The sequence below is a fragment of the Ornithodoros turicata genome, chromosome 8 (genome assembly GCF_037126465.1).
Source record: "Ornithodoros turicata isolate Travis chromosome 8, ASM3712646v1, whole genome shotgun sequence".
NCBI lineage: Eukaryota > Metazoa > Arthropoda > Arachnida > Ixodida > Argasidae > Ornithodoros > Ornithodoros turicata.
This window is the reverse complement of record NC_088208.1, coordinates 41669245-41687521: the sequence shown is the minus strand read 5'-3', so window position 1 is coordinate 41687521 and position 18277 is coordinate 41669245. Positions and strand designations below refer to the sequence as shown.

General features: G+C 44.6%; 1 protein-coding gene across 2 annotated transcripts; it reads right to left on the bottom strand.

The window, feature by feature from the left end:
- Positions 1 to 1105: 1105 nt before the first annotated feature.
- On the bottom strand, positions 1106 to 17927 carry LOC135367457 (serine/threonine-protein kinase 26-like). Of its 2 annotated transcripts, none has more exons than XM_064600747.1 (8): positions 17284 to 17927; positions 4932 to 5480; positions 4694 to 4879; positions 2751 to 2896; positions 2341 to 2506; positions 2144 to 2275; positions 1893 to 2083; positions 1106 to 1839 (listed from the first exon to the last, which is right to left on the bottom strand). In XM_064600747.1, exons 1-8 carry the CDS (start codon positions 17296 to 17298, stop codon positions 1827 to 1829), a joined length of 1398 nt encoding a protein of 465 aa, XP_064456817.1. In that variant the 5' UTR covers positions 17299 to 17927; the 3' UTR covers positions 1106 to 1826. The 2 variants fall into 2 exon arrangements, with proteins under 2 accessions (XP_064456817.1, XP_064456816.1); XM_064600746.1 differs by lacking the exon at positions 17284 to 17927 and adding an exon at positions 9411 to 9746.
- Between the last annotated feature and the right edge of the window lie 350 nt (positions 17928 to 18277).

The following is an 18277-nucleotide window of genomic DNA, read 5'->3' as shown; positions in this document are numbered from 1 at the left end:
ACAACTGTGCATATCCCACGCGGAAGCAAGCAATCTTCTTTTTGCTTGATCTTTCCAACGTTGATACGTTACTCAGACATATAGCGGATGACTAGTTATATGGAATGTTACGTTATCGTCAGTCATACTTCTTAAAGACGGCGGCCACCAGTATTTATCCCAATTGGAAGAGCAATTTTGGCAGTCCACCCCTGTTGTGTCGTCGCTGGGGACGAGGCTAAGGAGCACACGGAGACTAGTGGTTTGAGAGAAACGCGACAGGGTCTATATTTTCATCCATATACCCAGAGCAGAGGTTTATGGCCTGTTTACGATCACGTTGTCTGTGATGAACAGTAGCAGCACAAGTGAGCATTTTTTTTTGTTGTTGTTCAGAGACTGCGCTTGACATTCTAGATTATGTTTTTTGTTTCAAGAGTTGTCCTGTGTGCATCAATAGAGATGCTACCTGATTGTTTTCTTTTTTCTTTTCCATGCTACTTGGAAATGTAGGCTCTGCTACTGTTGAGCCTGGTCATTAACAGGTGCTACACAAACTTTATCAAACGTGCACCGTTTCACTTTGGGGTGAACACCTTTGTGTTCACCCCAAAAGTGAAAAGAAAAATCAAGCTTATCACTGTCGTTATTGCATGTATTGCAATGCCACAAGATTTTTTACATTGTAACACCACGTGTAATTTATACAACTGTTGAATATATATCTGTTATATATATATATCTGTTGTATATATATACCCATTTCAACAGATCTATATGTCACCCTGGAGCTGAATAAGAACTGAATCTGGACCAAAGTGATGAAATTTTCGTTTAGAAACTATGAGGTCAACGCGAAGTGAGATAGTTGAGTGATATCAGTCATTCGCAACATCTATAACATTTCGGAAAGAAATCTGATGTGAGTGCAAACAATTGAGAAAATGGATTCATTCACATACTCTTCTCCAGATGAATGCCAGCAAACAGAAACAAAGGCAATTTTGCTTATCCACACTGGTTGCAAATTTTTGTGCGCAACATTTCCGGTTCATCTGAAGACCTTGGGAGACCCAAGCATGGAAGGCGACAGAACACCATTCTGCCTGCACAATACATAACGCTGTTCAATTGTGTACATTTTATTATATTTACAGCTCCCCGTTTAGAGGAGGTAAAACTTTTCAACATGTTTTTATCCCAAGGCTGATATAAAGGAAAAATGTGTTCAAACCGCCAACACCTTAGGGAGATTCCAATGTAAAAACCAATTCAGTCCAAAAAACTACCCTTCTACTCTTTTTAGTCGTGAGCATCAACTGCCAAAAAATAATATAAGTCCGTCCGGCTCCTGTAAGGACGAAATGATCCTGCCTATCATATCCCATAGAATTTCTCAGCACATCTGGATCATCTACTCAGATTCACTATTTTCACCATTATAAATTTCACATTGTGCCTCCCAAAAATAGCAAGTATATGTGCTTGTACTGCTGGACCTAAGCTGCCAGAAGTCAATGGCAGTATTCGTGTCAAATGTACACGACGCTGTTAGACAGACACCCCCCGTAATTGCCGCCACACCGGATAGTACAGTTTTTTTCTTCTCTCTTGAGCACAAACCTCTTCTGTACACATTGCGATTAGAGAAAAATAAAATTTGTCTCTGTACAAATAAACACAAATGATATGTCGTTTCCTGCTCAACATAGCTTGTGCGCAACAACCACAAAGAGAAAGAAACCCAACTAACTAGAGTGTCTTCCATGGCAGACATATAAATAAAGCTGTCTGCAGGCTAATGTTGACACTAAAGGAATGGCACTCGTCTTGGCCGTCCTCCATCCTTAAGAGCTTTCTCTGCAATATAAGGATTATTATATAAGGATTAAAGGATTAGGGGATCATCATACCTAAGCCTTTCCAGGGCATCCTGAATGAGATGGGAGTTGAGAGCAGGAGCTAGACGATGAAGCATCTCTCGTACAAAGAGGTCGCTTACCCCAGGACAGGAACGCTCAGCCCGATCAAACGCTAATCGTAATTCCTCCACTGCTCCCACAAGCTCAGTATCACGGTGGTTATTCTTGTGTCTCTTCTCAGCCTGTCAACACAAAATAACCATTTTGTAGACATTTGCCTGGAGGTGGACAAGACTACCTGCCTCATCAAGTAGAGGATGTATAATGTTGACCTGGAAAGGTACCACAGACTCCCTGTTGGGACTGCTAGGAGGAGACTCTTCAATGTGGATCTCATCCTTGTTGTACTGGTAGGACACCGGTGGAGGCCGTGTCTATCAGTTAGTATTAGTATTACATATTGTCATCTATTCACAATTCACATCCAAATATGGCTTACGGGAGACAACTTTGGAGGTCGACTGTATATGACATCTGATGGGGGAGTGGAACCTTCCCCATTGAGCTTCACCTTTGTGCGAATGTTGTCATCTTGCTGGGGTCCTTTTACTGTGCCCAGGTCCCAGCGCAGGCTTTTCCACGTGTCGTTCATCTTTGAGTCATCACTGAACAGCATGTACTCATTAAGAAAGGAAAACAAAAACATTGTTTCCAGAAGAAAATGAGGCACAAGCCACGAGTGCCTTTGTACTTGACATATGGATTTCTTGTGCACCTACACAGCACATATCAAGGACAGAGGACACACTGGTCCCTGTACTTTCAAAATAAGCTAGACATGACTGAAATTCCGCATCCCATTATTTTGGACACCACCTATCTTGACTTTCTTGAAAAGTGGAAACTCACGAATCTGAGGCTTCGGAGTCACTGTCACTCTGGCCTCCACCAGCTGCTTTCCACCTTTTGTGTTTCTCTATAAGGTCCATCAGGTATGAAGTCTTCTTGGCTTTGCGAATGAATGGGAACTTGAGCAACTCTTTGGCTGTCGGCCTCTGAAACAAAGCCCTTGTTAGTTCTCACAAAGAGGTCAGCGTCATATTTTATGACACGCGACTTTGGAGATATTTTTCTCACACAGTCTTATTCAGTGGCGTCGCAACTATTTTTCCACCGGGGGAAAAAAATGCTACCATAAACGTCATTATCATCATCATAGTTTATTTTCCTTGAGGGCTCATGCAGGCAATACAGGGGTGGTGAACAAATTGAAAACGTACTCCAGGCAAATTACGCCATGTGCATATTTGTACAGCAGACCTAAACTAACATTGCAGAAGTAATGTGTATGAATATGTCAGCGAGAAGATAATTTACGTATCGTTAATACATACTTTAGAAAGGAGGAAAGAAAGAATCTGGGGCTCTGTCGGGAGCTCCGTGCTAATCAAGATTCGGGGGTGAAGCAGATTACGGGCTGTCCAAGAGCTCCGTTTACGCTATAGACAAACCTTCACCGATCACTAAAATTGCATACACATTACCCAAAGTCACCCTGCTCGCCAGACAGGCTTCTCGACAACATGCACAAAAGTGATCTCTGCTCCTCACCATCAAAATCACCACACCAAACACATTGCTCAAAACTTTAAACTCAAAATTGCCACACAGGCTACCTAACTAAACAATTTTTACGTCAGTCTCTTCAACTTCACTTAGCTGTGGGGAAGATTCTTAGGCCTCTTGGAAGATTCTTCCAAGAGGCCTGAGACGTCTTTTTGTCAGCGGTGTGTCTTCTGGGATTTTCGTCGACATCACACTGTGGCGCACAACACTTGCACACATCATAAAAATAATCCAACTGCTGTGCAGCAACAAGCAGTTGAGCCATACCGTTACTCGCAAACTTCCCCGGCAGGAAAACCCATTCTTCTGCCACCCACGGGACGAGTCTCTCAAGTTCATCCCTTATGAAACTTGGTAAAACGGGGCTCCCACTCCACGGAACATCCCTCTTTTATTGAGCGGGAAAGAGTTACAGAACCCACGTAAAAATAAAAACCCAAATGTCAGGGTGCAAAAACAATTCTCGGGGACCCAAAAATGCCATGCCTGGTCTCGCCATAGGGTGTCGAGAACTACTATCCCTCCAACGCGTCTGACAAAATGCGAGTGCTCCCCCTGTTCCTGCACCCCTCATGTTATTGATATTTTATCAATTTGCGTATCGATATAAATATCTCGCCAGGAAATGTAAACCTCATACCTGCTAAGGGAACGGAATGTCATGAAAACGAAAGGGAAGTAAACACTTTCTTGTGTGTTATTCATATTCGTGACATTGCTGGGGAAGACAGCAATACAGCACCAAAGATCATTTCGCCAAAGTTGCATTTTCCAGTGTTGGGGCCATCTTGTCAGTACCTACTTAGTTACCCTTAGTTTGAGATCCCTTTTCGGGAGACCCTTTCACGCAAACCTTTGAAAGCACTCTTGCAGGACAAAAGACTGGTGTGCCAGCACAGCCTATAGTATCTGTGTCACTGGAAGGGAAGCATGATTGCAACGGATTGTTCATCCAGTTTCCTTAACACATGATATCAGCTGTATACACATATGTCGCTATTACTGCAGTGTTACCATCAAATGCTTTGTGGCTGTATCCTGCCACTTCATTGTGGACACATCCTGAAGGCAACAAAACATGCATACTTGATTTTCCGTGCTATGAGGAGATAAACCAGCTTCAGGGTGACTCCAATAGGTTACATTAAACGTGTCAAAACATGTGTTCATCAGCAGGCTGACAAGTGCTCCACTCACGAGGCAGTAAAATCAAGTTGAATGCTTACGTTTTCTGGGTCTTTGTTGAGGCAAGCTTCGACAAAGTCCTTGAAGTGCTTGCTGTAGTTTCCACTGAGCTGTGGTGGACTGTTCTTGGGAATGAGAAAGAGAACCCGCATCGGGTGCAGGTCTGAATTGGGAGGTTCCCCCTTGGCTAGCTCTATAGCTGTGATTCCCAAACTCCAGATGTCAGCCTATAAGACTTATTAACAATAAATGTTTGTTAACGCGAATGAAAGGACTTACCTTGGAGTCATACGCAGACTGCTTGATCACTTCCGGAGCCATCCAGAAGGGTGTTCCAACAAATGTGTTGCGTTTACTCGTTGTGTTGGTCAACTGTCCTGCAACCCCAAAATCAGCCAGCTTGACATCCCCAAGCTCCGAGAGAAGAACATTGGCTGCCTTGATGTCTCGATGGAGCTTCCTTTCACAGTGGAGATAATCGAGCCCTTTTAGGACCTCTCTAAGGATGACAGCAATGTGCATCTCCTCAAAACGTCCCGCCTTCATGAGGTCCAGAGCAGACCCGCCACCGAGGTACTCCATGATGATCCACAATTTGGTTCCTTTCAGGTAGGAACCATAGTACTTGGTGACCCATGGTGAGTCGCATTGAGAGAGCACCATGATCTCCTGCTGGATGTCTTCAATCTCATCTTCCGCTTCTTCCAGGTCAATTATCTTGATGGCAACCACTTGTTGTGTCCTGTTGTCTACGCCTTTGAAGACTTCACCGAAAGAACCTTTGCCGATTCGTTCCTGCTTCGTGAAGATCAATTCTGGGTCTACCTTCTGCAAGGTAAAACATGTCATGTTTAGAATCACCATTAGTTATTTGGGCACAGCTGGAATGGACATATGATGACCATAGAAAATCCGGAGGGAAAAATCTCACGCATGTTACATAAACAAGTTGGCCAATCACAAGGTGGCAGGGAAGTCATCCGATCATCATTAGGCAGCAAGAATTATATAAAATATTTGGTGTCATTGAGTTCATTTCCACATGGAACATTTTCGTAGTGAACTTGAGTGATGTACCACAACTGTAATCCTCCCAAAATATGTAATAAAATTAATATTACAACCTAGATCCTCGATAACTACAGTGAACCCTCATTATTATAACCACGGTCATTCCTGAAAATTTTGGTCATAATGTGGTCATACTAACGGGGGGATTTGCAGCATTGTTCCACAAGAGTATGGTCGTAAAGCGTCAGATTAATGAGGGTTCACCGTTGGAGCTTTCCGTGCTCGCGAGCCACGGGTGGTTCTGGTTCAGTAGAGCAACGCCCCCTTTTATTCATACACGCAACAACAACAGAGAGTGCGCCCCACTACTCTACTTCACGGTGACGCAACAAGATAAGATAGTGATAGCACAATCGTCCATTACGGGGAGTAACGGGTCTAATTGTCCTTTCTGAATTGTCAGTCCCAGTTGCATCACTCCTGTCCATGTTAACAGCACCCTCAGCTGACTTGGATGGGTCACCAGTTAGCTCGGTTCCAGTTGACTGTAGTCCCTGGCTGAGGTACGTCCCTGGATCGCAAATGGTGCGGACATGACTGGGATGGAATGTCCACTACAGAAGCAAGCACCCAAGGTCAACCTTCAATTGCTTCATGAACACTGTCAACTCGAGACGAGGTGTTTTAAACATCCGTCTTATTAACAGGTCGCATGGCGCTCAGTCGGTGATGTCTTGTGGAGAAGCTAGCAAATTGCATCATAAAACTTGCTCTTCTTTAGTTTGTTCTTGACCATTTGGACAAGATGCTGAGTTGCACCATTTCAAGCTGGATGGTACGGTAGTACAAGCATACGACCTATGCCATTGGGTGACCAGTGTTGTAAAAAGGCAACTCGCAACCCACGACAGTCAAGAAGCATAGTCTGGACCAAGGCCTGTGGCATACGCTGATAAGCTTGCCTGGCCACCAAACGTGGCTCATCCCATATTCCTTGCTTCTTCTCCTTTCTCAAAATAGGGTCAGTCAATGTAGTTCTGGCCACAACAACTGGCGAGAGCAACTTTGGGTAAGCTTGTTAAAGCATCAATACTCGAGATATTTTTTGCTAGAAGGCAGTCTACCGAGTGCATCGGCATGACCCATCTTTTCCCGGTTTGCAGAAAAGAGCAAAGTTTAAAATTCTCGGCGAAGCTTCAACTGGAATTTGCTTATCCCTGTCAAGGAACGGCTTATGGTCTATGTGGACTTGAAAAGGAATTCCCCAAAGGTACTGATGGAAATGGTCCAAACACCTCTTGGTCCAGCTCACTATACTTCTGATCGGCACTGGACATGCATCTTGATGCATCAAATTGACAAAACTCATCCAACACAGTCACTAATTTGGATCTGTGTTGGACCACCAGGCGTTTGTTTGCTGTCAAAGCTTGTTCCTGCTCTTTTCCCCACTGCCAAGCCTTCCCTGACAAGTTTCAAGATTTGAGCGACTTGGGCAGCCGGGAAGAGGGCACTTAGGGGAAATAATGTTTCGATTGTCCTACATATGGCCAATTCAGGTGGTCATTTTATGGCAATTCCTTGGTCGGCTCCCAAACATGAGTGCCAGGGATCTAGCAGTTTTAGGATCAGGCTCGCCTTATCCCTCTTGAATCAGGGCAGAGTTGGTACACTCGGATCAAGCTAGGTGTCTTCGGGTTACGTCGTAACAGCTAAATCACGTCACCGTTGCAGTTTTGACGACATCGGATACAGTAGTTGGGCAACCCGCTGCTTCATCGTTTCGAGATTGCGCTAAAAAAAGTGCTAGCTTGCAAATTCTGGGCGCTCGCCACGCGAGATTGATATACTTTGACCAAGCAAACAAGACTGCTCGGGATCTGGAAAAGAAGTTGCCACAAAATGACTACCCGAATTCATCATTATGCTGCGAGGGTGTCCACCTTGGCAGGAGTTGTAGGATCTCATTAACACACAAAGACACTTATTTGTTTCATCACAAATCTCAAAATGCCCCACTGAGCAAATGCGACCACCTTTGCGTGTATCAATGGGATAAAGTCATCGCATCCGCGCAATATCAGGCGGCATACACCTTCACATAATCGCTGCAAACACAAACAAACATCGAGATGATAACCAAAGCCAGGGGTAATGTCGAGTCAATAGCTCATGGCAAGGCACAGTGGTCCAAACACTCTTTCCCTGTATTTCTTGTAAGAGCAGCTAGGGTTGGTCTCTCCCCGACTTTAGCTCCGCCAGTCCAAGCAGTGTTCCAGTTAACTTTGCTTCGAGCTGTACATTGAATTCCCGCATACTAGGAATCGCTCACCCTTCCTCCTTTCCCTGTTAAACGGGGGAGACGTGTCCTTTCAAGTACCCCGCTTTTGGTGGTTCCGGGCACTGGGAAAAGAGCATTTGGGGGATATGGGTCACTGCCACCCACGTGCCCAGATCAACCGAAAGCTCAGAACCTCCGAATATTTTTTGGGAGGACACGAGCTGCTACTGGAGAACCTTTAGGAGAACTGGCGCAAACCGAATATACAACTACGACAGGAAAGGGAAGAAGCCTTAATTGTCCCAAACCCGTATTACCGTGACAGTAACATAAGCATATGAAGCTGCTCTGATCAATATTAACCATACACGCATAGCGCAGAACAATCCACAAAATCTCTTTCTGTTTTGTGGGTTTAAGTAGAACAGAGGTTCCCGTCTGCTTTTCCAACAGTGGGGGGTCACACTAATGGTCCTAATCTATTTCAAAAATATCAATACTGTATAAAGGTATTTGAATAGACTGATAATAAAACTGGGAGCAGTGACTCGTACATTTTTGGCGGATTTCGACTGTGTCCAGCCTAGTATCCATTGCTCAAACTATCGATAGTCAAATGAATAGTCGTCTCAACCATCGATAGTATTATCGTTAATGTTTGGATGACTTTCGCTTATGCACTCTTTCCCTCCTGAACAGGTCTGGAGAGACTGTCTTCCCGCTACGCCTGCTGTTCCAGTTAACTCTGCTTCCAGTTGTAAGGGCATTCCTTTGGTAGGCGTCACCATTTGAAAGTTGGCTTCACCTAACGCTTTCGCGTATTGCGGTCAAGCCCATTTCAACGAACGGTTATTGTTGCTTAATTGTATGTTTGTAAAGTTTGTGAATCTTTTCGAGTCATTTATTTGCGTTGCGAGAAAGACAACTTTAACCTGACATCATAGACTTTGTTTAGTGATAAATTAGGTTAGGTGAGTGCGGCACCTTGCCCATGTTCATTATCGAAGCACATTTGGGGGCAAGGCAAGCTGCCATGACCCTATTAATCTAACCTTACTTCAATAAACTAACCCAGGACATCATCAACTTGGTTAGTTTAGAGATAAGTCAAATTAATGGGTCCATATGACAGCGTTGCCCCTCAAAATCCGTTTCAATAATGAGGTGAAGCTGCCTTGCAGAATGGCAACGCCAACCAAGAGAATACACTGGTTTCGTACTAAAAATGGCAAAAAAATCAGCAAAAATCACGCTAAACAGCCAAGAACCGAAGAGTTGAGCAACGCTCGGCGTTCCTTGAAGTGGGCTCGCCCGCAATACACGTAAGTGTTAGGTGGAGCCAACTTTCAAATGGTGACGCCTACCAAATGATTGCCCTATTTGTGTTTGCCATGAACGAATGCGTCCAACGGATGCATGTAGCAGAGACTGGTATTTAATTTTAACAGATGCATATTTTTACTCACAAAGTTGTCGGTAGCACATCTCCATGTATGCCACTTGAGAAAGCTCTGGTGATGGTACCCCCAATGAGCGGACGGTGGGTACAGTCCCGTGGGGTACACATCGTATCGCGATGGCATCCCAACTTCCCAAGGCCAATAGAGCGCACTCAAGCATCGATATTACGACAGCCTTTTATCCCTGGGATGCCCGTCTTGAAGTACACACATCACAACACGTGTTGGCACTTTGTAAACTACATTTGCAACGACAGCTTCCCAAAGCAGGACAAAGTTTCTGATGTAACAGCTGCGGCGCGCCTACTCCTGGCTCGCGTGACCCAATTCAGGAAACCGGTTTCCCTCCTTGAAGGCCATCTGGAGCAAGCAGCAAAGCCCTGCATAGAGGGAGCCACCAAAAAACAATCGCAAGAGACTGTAAAAATTTCTAGACGGCGTTTTTCAAAGTGCGTACATTGTGAGACTTTCGGTTTCACATCGTCATTCACGGAACAGGAATCTTTATTTCCTCGAACAATCGCTACAAACCTACGCCTACCAGGGGGCACAACGAGCCGTTTTCGCTTTGACCGCAGCGTTGAGGTTGAGGTTCGTCTTCGTCCACGCTCGGACGTATGGACGCCACCGCAGTGCAAGTATTGCAAACCAGATGGAAACGCGATAGTTGACAAGTTTAAAAGGGATTTTTAAAAGCCAAGTGCAGGGGGAACTTCTGAACTGGCATGGGGACAAGTGTTGTCCCCTTGCACTGGGTTTTCTTAAAATCCTTTTTAAATGGATCATTAACCTGCCCAAATTTTAACTTTATTTCAGTTCAGAAGTTGTTTGTCGTTTTCATTTCCCTTTCGTAGAACATTTTGCTCGCGAAATGGACAACGCGAGAAATGACAACAAAAACAGATTATCTGCTTGCTGTACGACAGGTAAATAACAACAAGGATAATTCTCTACCAAAGCAAAGCAACAGATGTCGCAGTCTCTTCCGCTCATGTACGGCATGCAGCTTTGAAGCCTCCGAAAGGTCAGTTATATGTTTTCTTTTCCCCCGGTGAGAGATTAAAATAATGGGGAAAAAGAGGAATCAAGTGGACAAATTGAAACTTCCGCTGGACGTTGGACGAAGCGCAACACTCACAAGAAACATTCGAATGTGGATTATGTGAGATTCGCTACTCTAGAGAGCTCCATAAAAAACCAAACAGCCGACACCGAGAAAGCTAAAGAAGATATAAAAACGTTAGAAGAGAAGGGCAAGAGCCTCGCCGATCAGAACCAACATCAACTCGAAGTGATGGAAAAGTTGACATCAAAGATCAACGAAGTAGAGGACTCCAAAGAGCCCTCCAAATGGTAGAAGAAATAATAGGAGAGAGTTGGACAAAATGGAGTCAGCCACGTGCGTGAAAATGGCAAAACGCGAGTAAACTACTAGGAACCTGCGCAACGAGGTCACTGTTCCTTGTCGGAGGCCTCCCCAATAAAGAATGCTGGGGGAACAGATAGGCAAGAAGGTAAAATGTGGACGTAAACAGCGACTCATTGGAGACTCCAACGTGAACAGGTTAAACAAATCCTCCGCGGTCTTCCAAGCGCGACAGCTCACGACAGAATCAATGAGATTAAAAAGTCCCCAAGTGAGTGATACCCTGGTAAGACCAGCGAGGTTGTTGCCACGATAATGGAGTTTGTTAGCCAGCAGAGCAATGAATCCAAGAATCAAGTCTTTGGTATCTGCTCCATTCCATTTGTCAAAGACAACATCCAACTAAAAAGCAGCGTGCCAAAGCTATTCATCCGTTACGTTTTTCAACAGCTATCATGCTCTGCGCGGGGTAGGCATGGTAGACATACACGAACGATCGATCCAATCATCAAGACCAGACTTCCTACTGCCCCAGATTCCAAAGACCCAGGTCACAACCGTTTTACCCCTGGTCCCAGTTGATAGCCTGCCACAAAACCCCATATGAGGAAAATATATGCCAACTGCGAAGAAATGGGATACAAGAGAACATCTGCGCTCACAGGATCTCACCTTCAGAACCAAGAACAGCCACTCCTGAATACAAGCTCCCAGTATGTGAATACAAAATTGGTAAAAGAATGCCAAGAGCATATGTGGTCAGTATTTGAAACACAAAGAGGAACGGAATATGTGGCATACATGGCAACGGGCACCAGCAGCGACATTAGGCACTGGAACAACACAATCTACGACTGTATACAGCGGGACCTAACCGAGCTTCAACTGTCACTGTATGGAATTAGATGTGTGCGAGACAGCAGACACACATTTGCAGAAAACAAGCGGCTAAGAATATTAAATCTAGAACCGGCTCGCGAGGGAAAAATTACATAGACAAGAGGAACGCAAAAATCAGCTATAGACTATTTCATGGTAAACGAGACCTTCAGCAAGACCAATGATAACTTGAAGCTTGTTATAGAAGACCACAATCTCCTCAAATTATCAGTCACTGTAAGCCTCTCAAAGACAAATCAGAACACGCCAGCTGCATGATATGACAAAAAGAATTAGGAGACACACAAACTGCAAGGCCTCTCTAATACACCATTTGTTGACTAGGATCAACTCATCCGACAAAATGCTGCGATCAAGTCGGTTGGGAAAAAGGTCGACTACCCAACTTGGTTTGGGTGCGAGCAGCTAAATAGGGAGAAAAGGAAAGGAGGACTACTCAGAAGAAGATGAACTGTACCAAGAACAGAAAGCAATAGTAAGTAGATCAAAAGGGATGAACCTATGTTGGGATGAATGTAGCCTGAACACAAGACTGGGAGTTTGAATGTGACAAACACTCTTCCTATTTAGCGTCAAGTGGTGTGAAATCCTATGCAATTGGTTACACGGTCAGGGTCACCAGATAGTAAAAGATACACACAGCCAAAGCATATTTTTGTAGCCAAAAAATAGCCATACTTTTGTTTTTTCACCTTACCTCTCTTGGTGAGCGTGAATGATTCCCGAACGCTGGACAGGGAATTTGTGCTACATATGAAATTCATTGCATGTAGTATATATGACATGAGTTAGCAGTTATTACAGCAGTTGTTACAAGAGAGCAGCTCCTGTTGCACTCACTGCTCAACTGGACGCCTTTTTCATTTTTTTCCAACAGGAAGAGACAAAGTACTTTGAGGACACCCGACAAAGCATGCTTCAAAAACCCGCAAATATTGTCTCCTTGAATTATGCGGGATTGCTCGGTAGGAACTCCGAAGAGCAGCCAAAAAATGGCCAAGTAGTCGTTTTTAAGACTCCAAATAAAACCAAAAGTAGCCTGAAACAGTTTACTAATCAGAGCCCAGAAAATGGGCGCATTTATAATGTCCCGAGTACCAGTCATGAGCAGTGTTCTGAGCTTCGTTTGGCAACTGTCTAATGCACCCAGCAAACCTGAACAAGCGTTGGACAGCGATGTCGAGGTAGTGGCTGGATGAGCACAACTGATGTACAGCTTTTATTGTCCATAAACATGGACACAGAAAAGGTCAACTCGTGTCGACCTTTATCTTGCTCATTGTCCATTTTTTCCTACATGGTGGAGAGCCATGTATGTCATCCGTCCCCCACCATGTCCAGTTTTCAACAACTATGTACGAGCTAGGTTAATAATGTGGATCAAGTAAAAGTTTTGGGCTTACTTTGTTCCACATTCCAGCGCTGAGGTAAAGTATCTCTTCCTACTAAGGTTAAACTATTACTATACTTTGTCGGATTATCAATGAAATGATCAATACCTAAAGCTCGTACAATGTATCCCTGCTATCATACCACGTATTCTGAGCTCCCCCAAAAATCACCTTGAACCATGCACTGACATTGCTTGTTTGCCCATCTTGAGTACCACATTACGCATTCCTCATTGATGAATATTATATCACCGTGGACATTTTTCATACTGTAGTACCGGATAGAGTGAAGATATGGCCAAGTAAATCTGCGGTCTGTTGAAACCCCAGCCATCAACTACTGGATGTAGTGAAGATAGAGATATAGCCAATTTTTTAGTTTACTATGTAAGTATAAAGAGGTTCTACTGCAGCTACACCTCCTGTCCGTGAGCTATGTGTGGGCTTTCAGATGGTGGGAAAATTACTGGCAGTTTTTGTAATCACTAGAGCGCATGTTTTTTCCTCGAGATAGTTTCATATCTCAATGATGGCTTGATGGCAATCTTTGGCTTAGGACCAACCAGAAGGGTTCTATAGTGCATATATATGCATGTTTTGGACATTGTGGCATATTTCGAGTGAAAGTGCATATTTTGCCATATTTTCAGGTGTGAGAGCTTTTGGGATGGCGTTGGGTCGTCTTTCGTGAAACTTCAGTCTGGAATTCAATATTTTTCATGTTTCAGTGAGGTGCGGTGTTGAGCCCGTGCTTCATCTTCACCTTCGCCACATTACCGTTACGAAGACAAGCGCATTTTAATCGGCATGATGCATTGCCCAACGCAAAGCCATGACAAAACAAGCCAGAACATAGGCAACACCCAAAGCGCATGCTCTGGCTTCTTTCGTCCACCAGCTATCTCGAACGTATCTGAATATAGTCCAATTGCCGGGAGTAGACATCTTTACTAGTTTGAACCGCACCGGCTTTCAACAAACATAACAAAATACAGTTAACGTTTCGGGTCCCATTCGGGTCCCATCATCAGAATGACGCTGTCCTGGTCGTCACCGGGTATTTACGTAGAAGAGGAGCGTAGCATTCTGGGAGGGGTCTGGTTGTCGATTGATAGCTTCTTTTGTTTTCTTTATGTGCCATGACTCCAGCTGTCTCCTCACCCCCCATTTGTTCTTTTTCGCCAGAATGCGTGGGTGTTCAAGGTCTAACACGTGTCCTGTTTTGCGCGCGTGTTCACACAGTTCTGTTGGGTTTGTTGCTGATTTCTCGATATCTTTCTTGTGTTCCTTCATTCTTGTTCGTGTCTTCCTTCCTGTTTCTCCGATGTACACGGCAGGGCAATCTTGACAAGATACCTTGTATACAACGCCCCGTTCTTCTTCCGGTGGTGTTCTGTCCTTGGGGTGGCTTAGTACGTTCCTCAGTGTTGTCGTGGGCTTAAATGCAGTTTTAATATTCACCTGGGAGAGCACCCGTCTAATTGGTTCTGACACACCCTTCAGGTAGGGGATGGTAACGTACATGAGTCTTTCTTGACTACTTTCCGCCTGTTCCGGGCGTGTATTCATCATTCGGTGGTATGTATCACAGATAAATTGCTCGGGGTATGCCCTTCTTCGTAGATCCGCTTTGGCCTTTGTTATTTCTTCATGTCTTGTCTGATGATCTGAAGGGATCTTCATGGCACGTGAAAGCAGGGAACGAACAACCGATCGCTTGTGTTCAAGAGGGTGCCCCGAACCATAATGCAGGACCTGACCTGTGTCGCACGGTTTTCTGTAAACCGAGGTCTTCAAGTTTCCGCACGGGTCTCTTTGCACGAGGACATCCAAAAAGGCGATCTTTTTCTCTTTCTCCTCCTCGCACGTGAACTGGATGTTAGGATGAATGCTGTTCAGCTTGTCAAAGAATGTGTTGGTGAAATTCTTCTTAATAATCACAAATGTGTCGTCAACATAACGTCTGTAAAAGGTGATGAATTGTCCTGCGTCCTCTAAGGCCTTGTCTTCAACAAACTCCATGACTAAGTTGGCAATGGTCGTTGAAATTGGGCTGCCCATGGGGCATCCGTCGGTTTGTTTAAAGAACCTGTTCTTGAATTGGAAGAAGGTTTGTCCGAGGCATAACTTTAAAAGTTCTAAAATGTCTTCAACTGAAAGATCAGTGCGGTCTTCTAAGTCAGCGTCAGCTCTCAGCTTCGTTCGAACTACGGACAGAGCTACGTCAATGGGCACGTTTGTAAACAGGGAGATGACATCAAAAGACATCATGACGTCGCCATCGTCTATGCGGATGTCACGGATGAGCTCACAAAATTCCGCAGAGTTCTTCACCAACCGGTCGTTCTTGTACATTAAAGGTGCCAACAGTTCAGCCAGGAATTTAGACACGTTATAGGACGGTGCACCTATGAAGGACACAATGGGGCGTTCCCTGCTTTCACGTGCCATGAAGATCCCTTCAGATCATCAGACAAGACATGAAGAAATAACAAAGGCCAAAGCGGATTTACGAAGAAGGGCATACCCCGAGCAATTTATCTGTGATACATACCACCGAATGATGAATACACGCCCGGAACAGGCGGAAAGTAGTCAAGAAAGACTCATGTACGTTACCATCCCCTACCTGAAGGGTGTGTCAGAACCAATTAGACGGGTGCTCTCCCAGGTGAATATTAAAACTGCATTTAAGCCCACGACAACACTGAGGAACGTACTAAGCCACCCCAAGGACAGAACACCACCGGAAGAAGAACGGGGCGTTGTATACAAGGTATCTTGTCAAGATTGCCCTGCCGTGTACATCGGAGAAACAGGAAGGAAGACACGAACAAGAATGAAGGAACACAAGAAAGATATCGAGAAATCAGCAACAAACCCAACAGAACTGTGTGAACACGCGCGCAAAACAGGACACGTGTTAGACCTTGAACACCCATGCATTCTGGCGAAAAAGAACAAATGGGGGGTGAGGAGACAGCTGGAGTCATGGCACATAAAGAAAACAAAAGAAGCTATCAATCGACAACCAGGCCCCCTCCCAGAATGCTACGCTCCTCTTCTACGTGAATACCCGGTGACGACCAGGACAGCGTCATTCTGATGATGGGACCCGAATGGGACCCGAAACGTTAACTGTATTTTGTTATGTTTGTTGAAAGCCGGTGCGGTTCAAACTAGTAAAGATGTCCACCAGTTAGCCAGCATTTCTGCTATTTTATCAATCGTTTATGCAATGCCTTCAGTTCCATGATTTGTATCTGTTGTGGCACAAATATTCTTTGTTCGGTGCAGCCAGACGGCTTTATTTTACGGTGTTATCCCAAATAAAATTGTCATTTTTTTCTTCAATAGGCATTTGGTCTTTCATACCATGATAGGCAAGCCTGAGCGATGGGCAAGAACACGTAAACAAACACAAACACGAAGGCTCAAAACCAGCAAGACGTTTAATTGATAACAACGAACTTCATGAACATGTAGGCGAGGGAAGACAGAGAGAGGGGAATAGGGAATTGAGGACAAAATGAGTTGAAGGAGGTCAAAGGAGGGTGGATACATACAGACGGCACGCTTCTCTCAAAAGACGTTTTCGCCTGTCTGGGACCATAGGGGTTGACATAGGGTTTGTTGGATCATCTATGAATCTGTAATAATTGTCAACCCCTATAGGAGAAAACGTCTTTTGAGAGAAGTGTTGGCCATACAGCCTTTGACCTCCTTCAACTCATTTTGTCCTCAATTCCCTATTCCCTCGCACCGTCTACATGTTCATCAAGTTCGTTGTTATCAATGAAACGTCTTGCTGGTTTTGAGCCTTCGTGTTTGTTTACGTGTTCTTGCCCATCGCTCAGGCTTGCCTATCATGGAATTTATCCACCAGCTAGCCTGCATTTACGCCATTCTGTCTTGCTTTCACACCAAGAACACTGAAAAGCATTCCTTTCACTTAAGATTTTTAGTGCGTATTTGACAATTTTCTGTGCATAAGTGAATGCATATTTCGGTAGTTTTTAGTGTGCTCTCTCAAAAAGTCCTCTTCTTGTGACATCATGTAAAGCAGGCTTTTTTCTCCCGAGTCTACGAGCTCCAGAGAGGAGATTCAACTAACTTGGCAGATTACGTATATCCCTGAACGCTGTCGCCTGCTTGATGGCAGTCGAAGATGGGTTCCAAGTAGCGTCCAAAGTGTTACGAAATAGATGTAATCAAATCTTACCTCATTAAAAGCCATCTTGTTATGTGTGTAGATGCATCGACGACTGCTCAAACTTCACAAGTTATTCGAAAACAACACAGGTTCGACGTGGCAACAAACACCGCCTCAGTCATCCAACAGCTTTTGTGTGCAGTGCAAAGTGTCACAATAGGCTCCAGCTGTAACTCCTGCTCACTAAAAACTCTTAGAAAGTTTGCGATAAGCCTAACAAAATATGCGATCACCGGTACTGAAGACGGTGTTGCCTCTCGTCTGCGAGATTTGTCAAAGGCAATGTTGATCTTGCAACCATGCGCGAGATGTTTGATGTTTTGCTTCTTTCTCTTCATAACATTGTTTTATCATTAGGTTAAACTTACTGTACCACATTCAGAACGTATCGGAAACTATCGCGTCACCGCCATTACAGGATGATGATGATGATGATCCTGGTGGCCGGCCGTTCGTTCACATCGGTTGGACTGGTTGGACGACACAGTAAATGAAGTAAATACTGCGCGTTCTGGCCACCACTCTCAAAATAGTCTTCAGCGAGATGCACTACGGCTACTTCTTGCCCACCAGTAAACTTTTTTGGTGATGGCCACGTACGCTCACGGGAGAAGCATTTCGGAGGCTGTCTTGGTACAGAAGGAGGAGCGAGTGGATCACGTGGTTCACTGACGTCTCCACATCTCCACTCCTCGGAAGACAGTCACGTGACTTTGGCGCGCTAGTTTTGAACGCTTCCCACCCGATCCGGAGGAGCTCTCACGCTGTAATCCATGGAGAATAATACTCGCAGTAAAACGTAAAACCATTTGAATAGTGGAAAACCTTACATGTTTTGCGGCGCAAGCTACTTGTAGAGCCCATTTCAGGAAACTGAAAAACATCACCCTTCAGACTGTGGCGGTTGCAAAAAGGTATGGAGAGCTCAGCCCCGTGTTTGCGGAGCAGGGTGGGACGATAGTGACCCAAACTCAGGCTGTTATATGGACCTGAGAAATGGATG

What these genes read in the sequence shown, in the direction of transcription:
- LOC135367457 (XM_064600746.1), bottom strand. Translation starts at nt 9,527, where the DNA reads ATGCCATCGCGATACGATGTGTACCCCACGGGACTGTACCCACCGTCC. An exon ending in TCAACAAAGACCCAGAAAAC is followed by an intron (nt 2,897 to 4,693) that starts GTAAGCATTCAA and finishes GCTTTGTTTCAG; the next exon opens with AGGCCGACAGCCAAAGAGTT. An exon ending in TACATCCTCTACTTGATGAG is followed by an intron (nt 2,084 to 2,143) that starts GCAGGTAGTCTT and finishes TTGTGTTGACAG; the next exon opens with GCTGAGAAGAGACACAAGAA.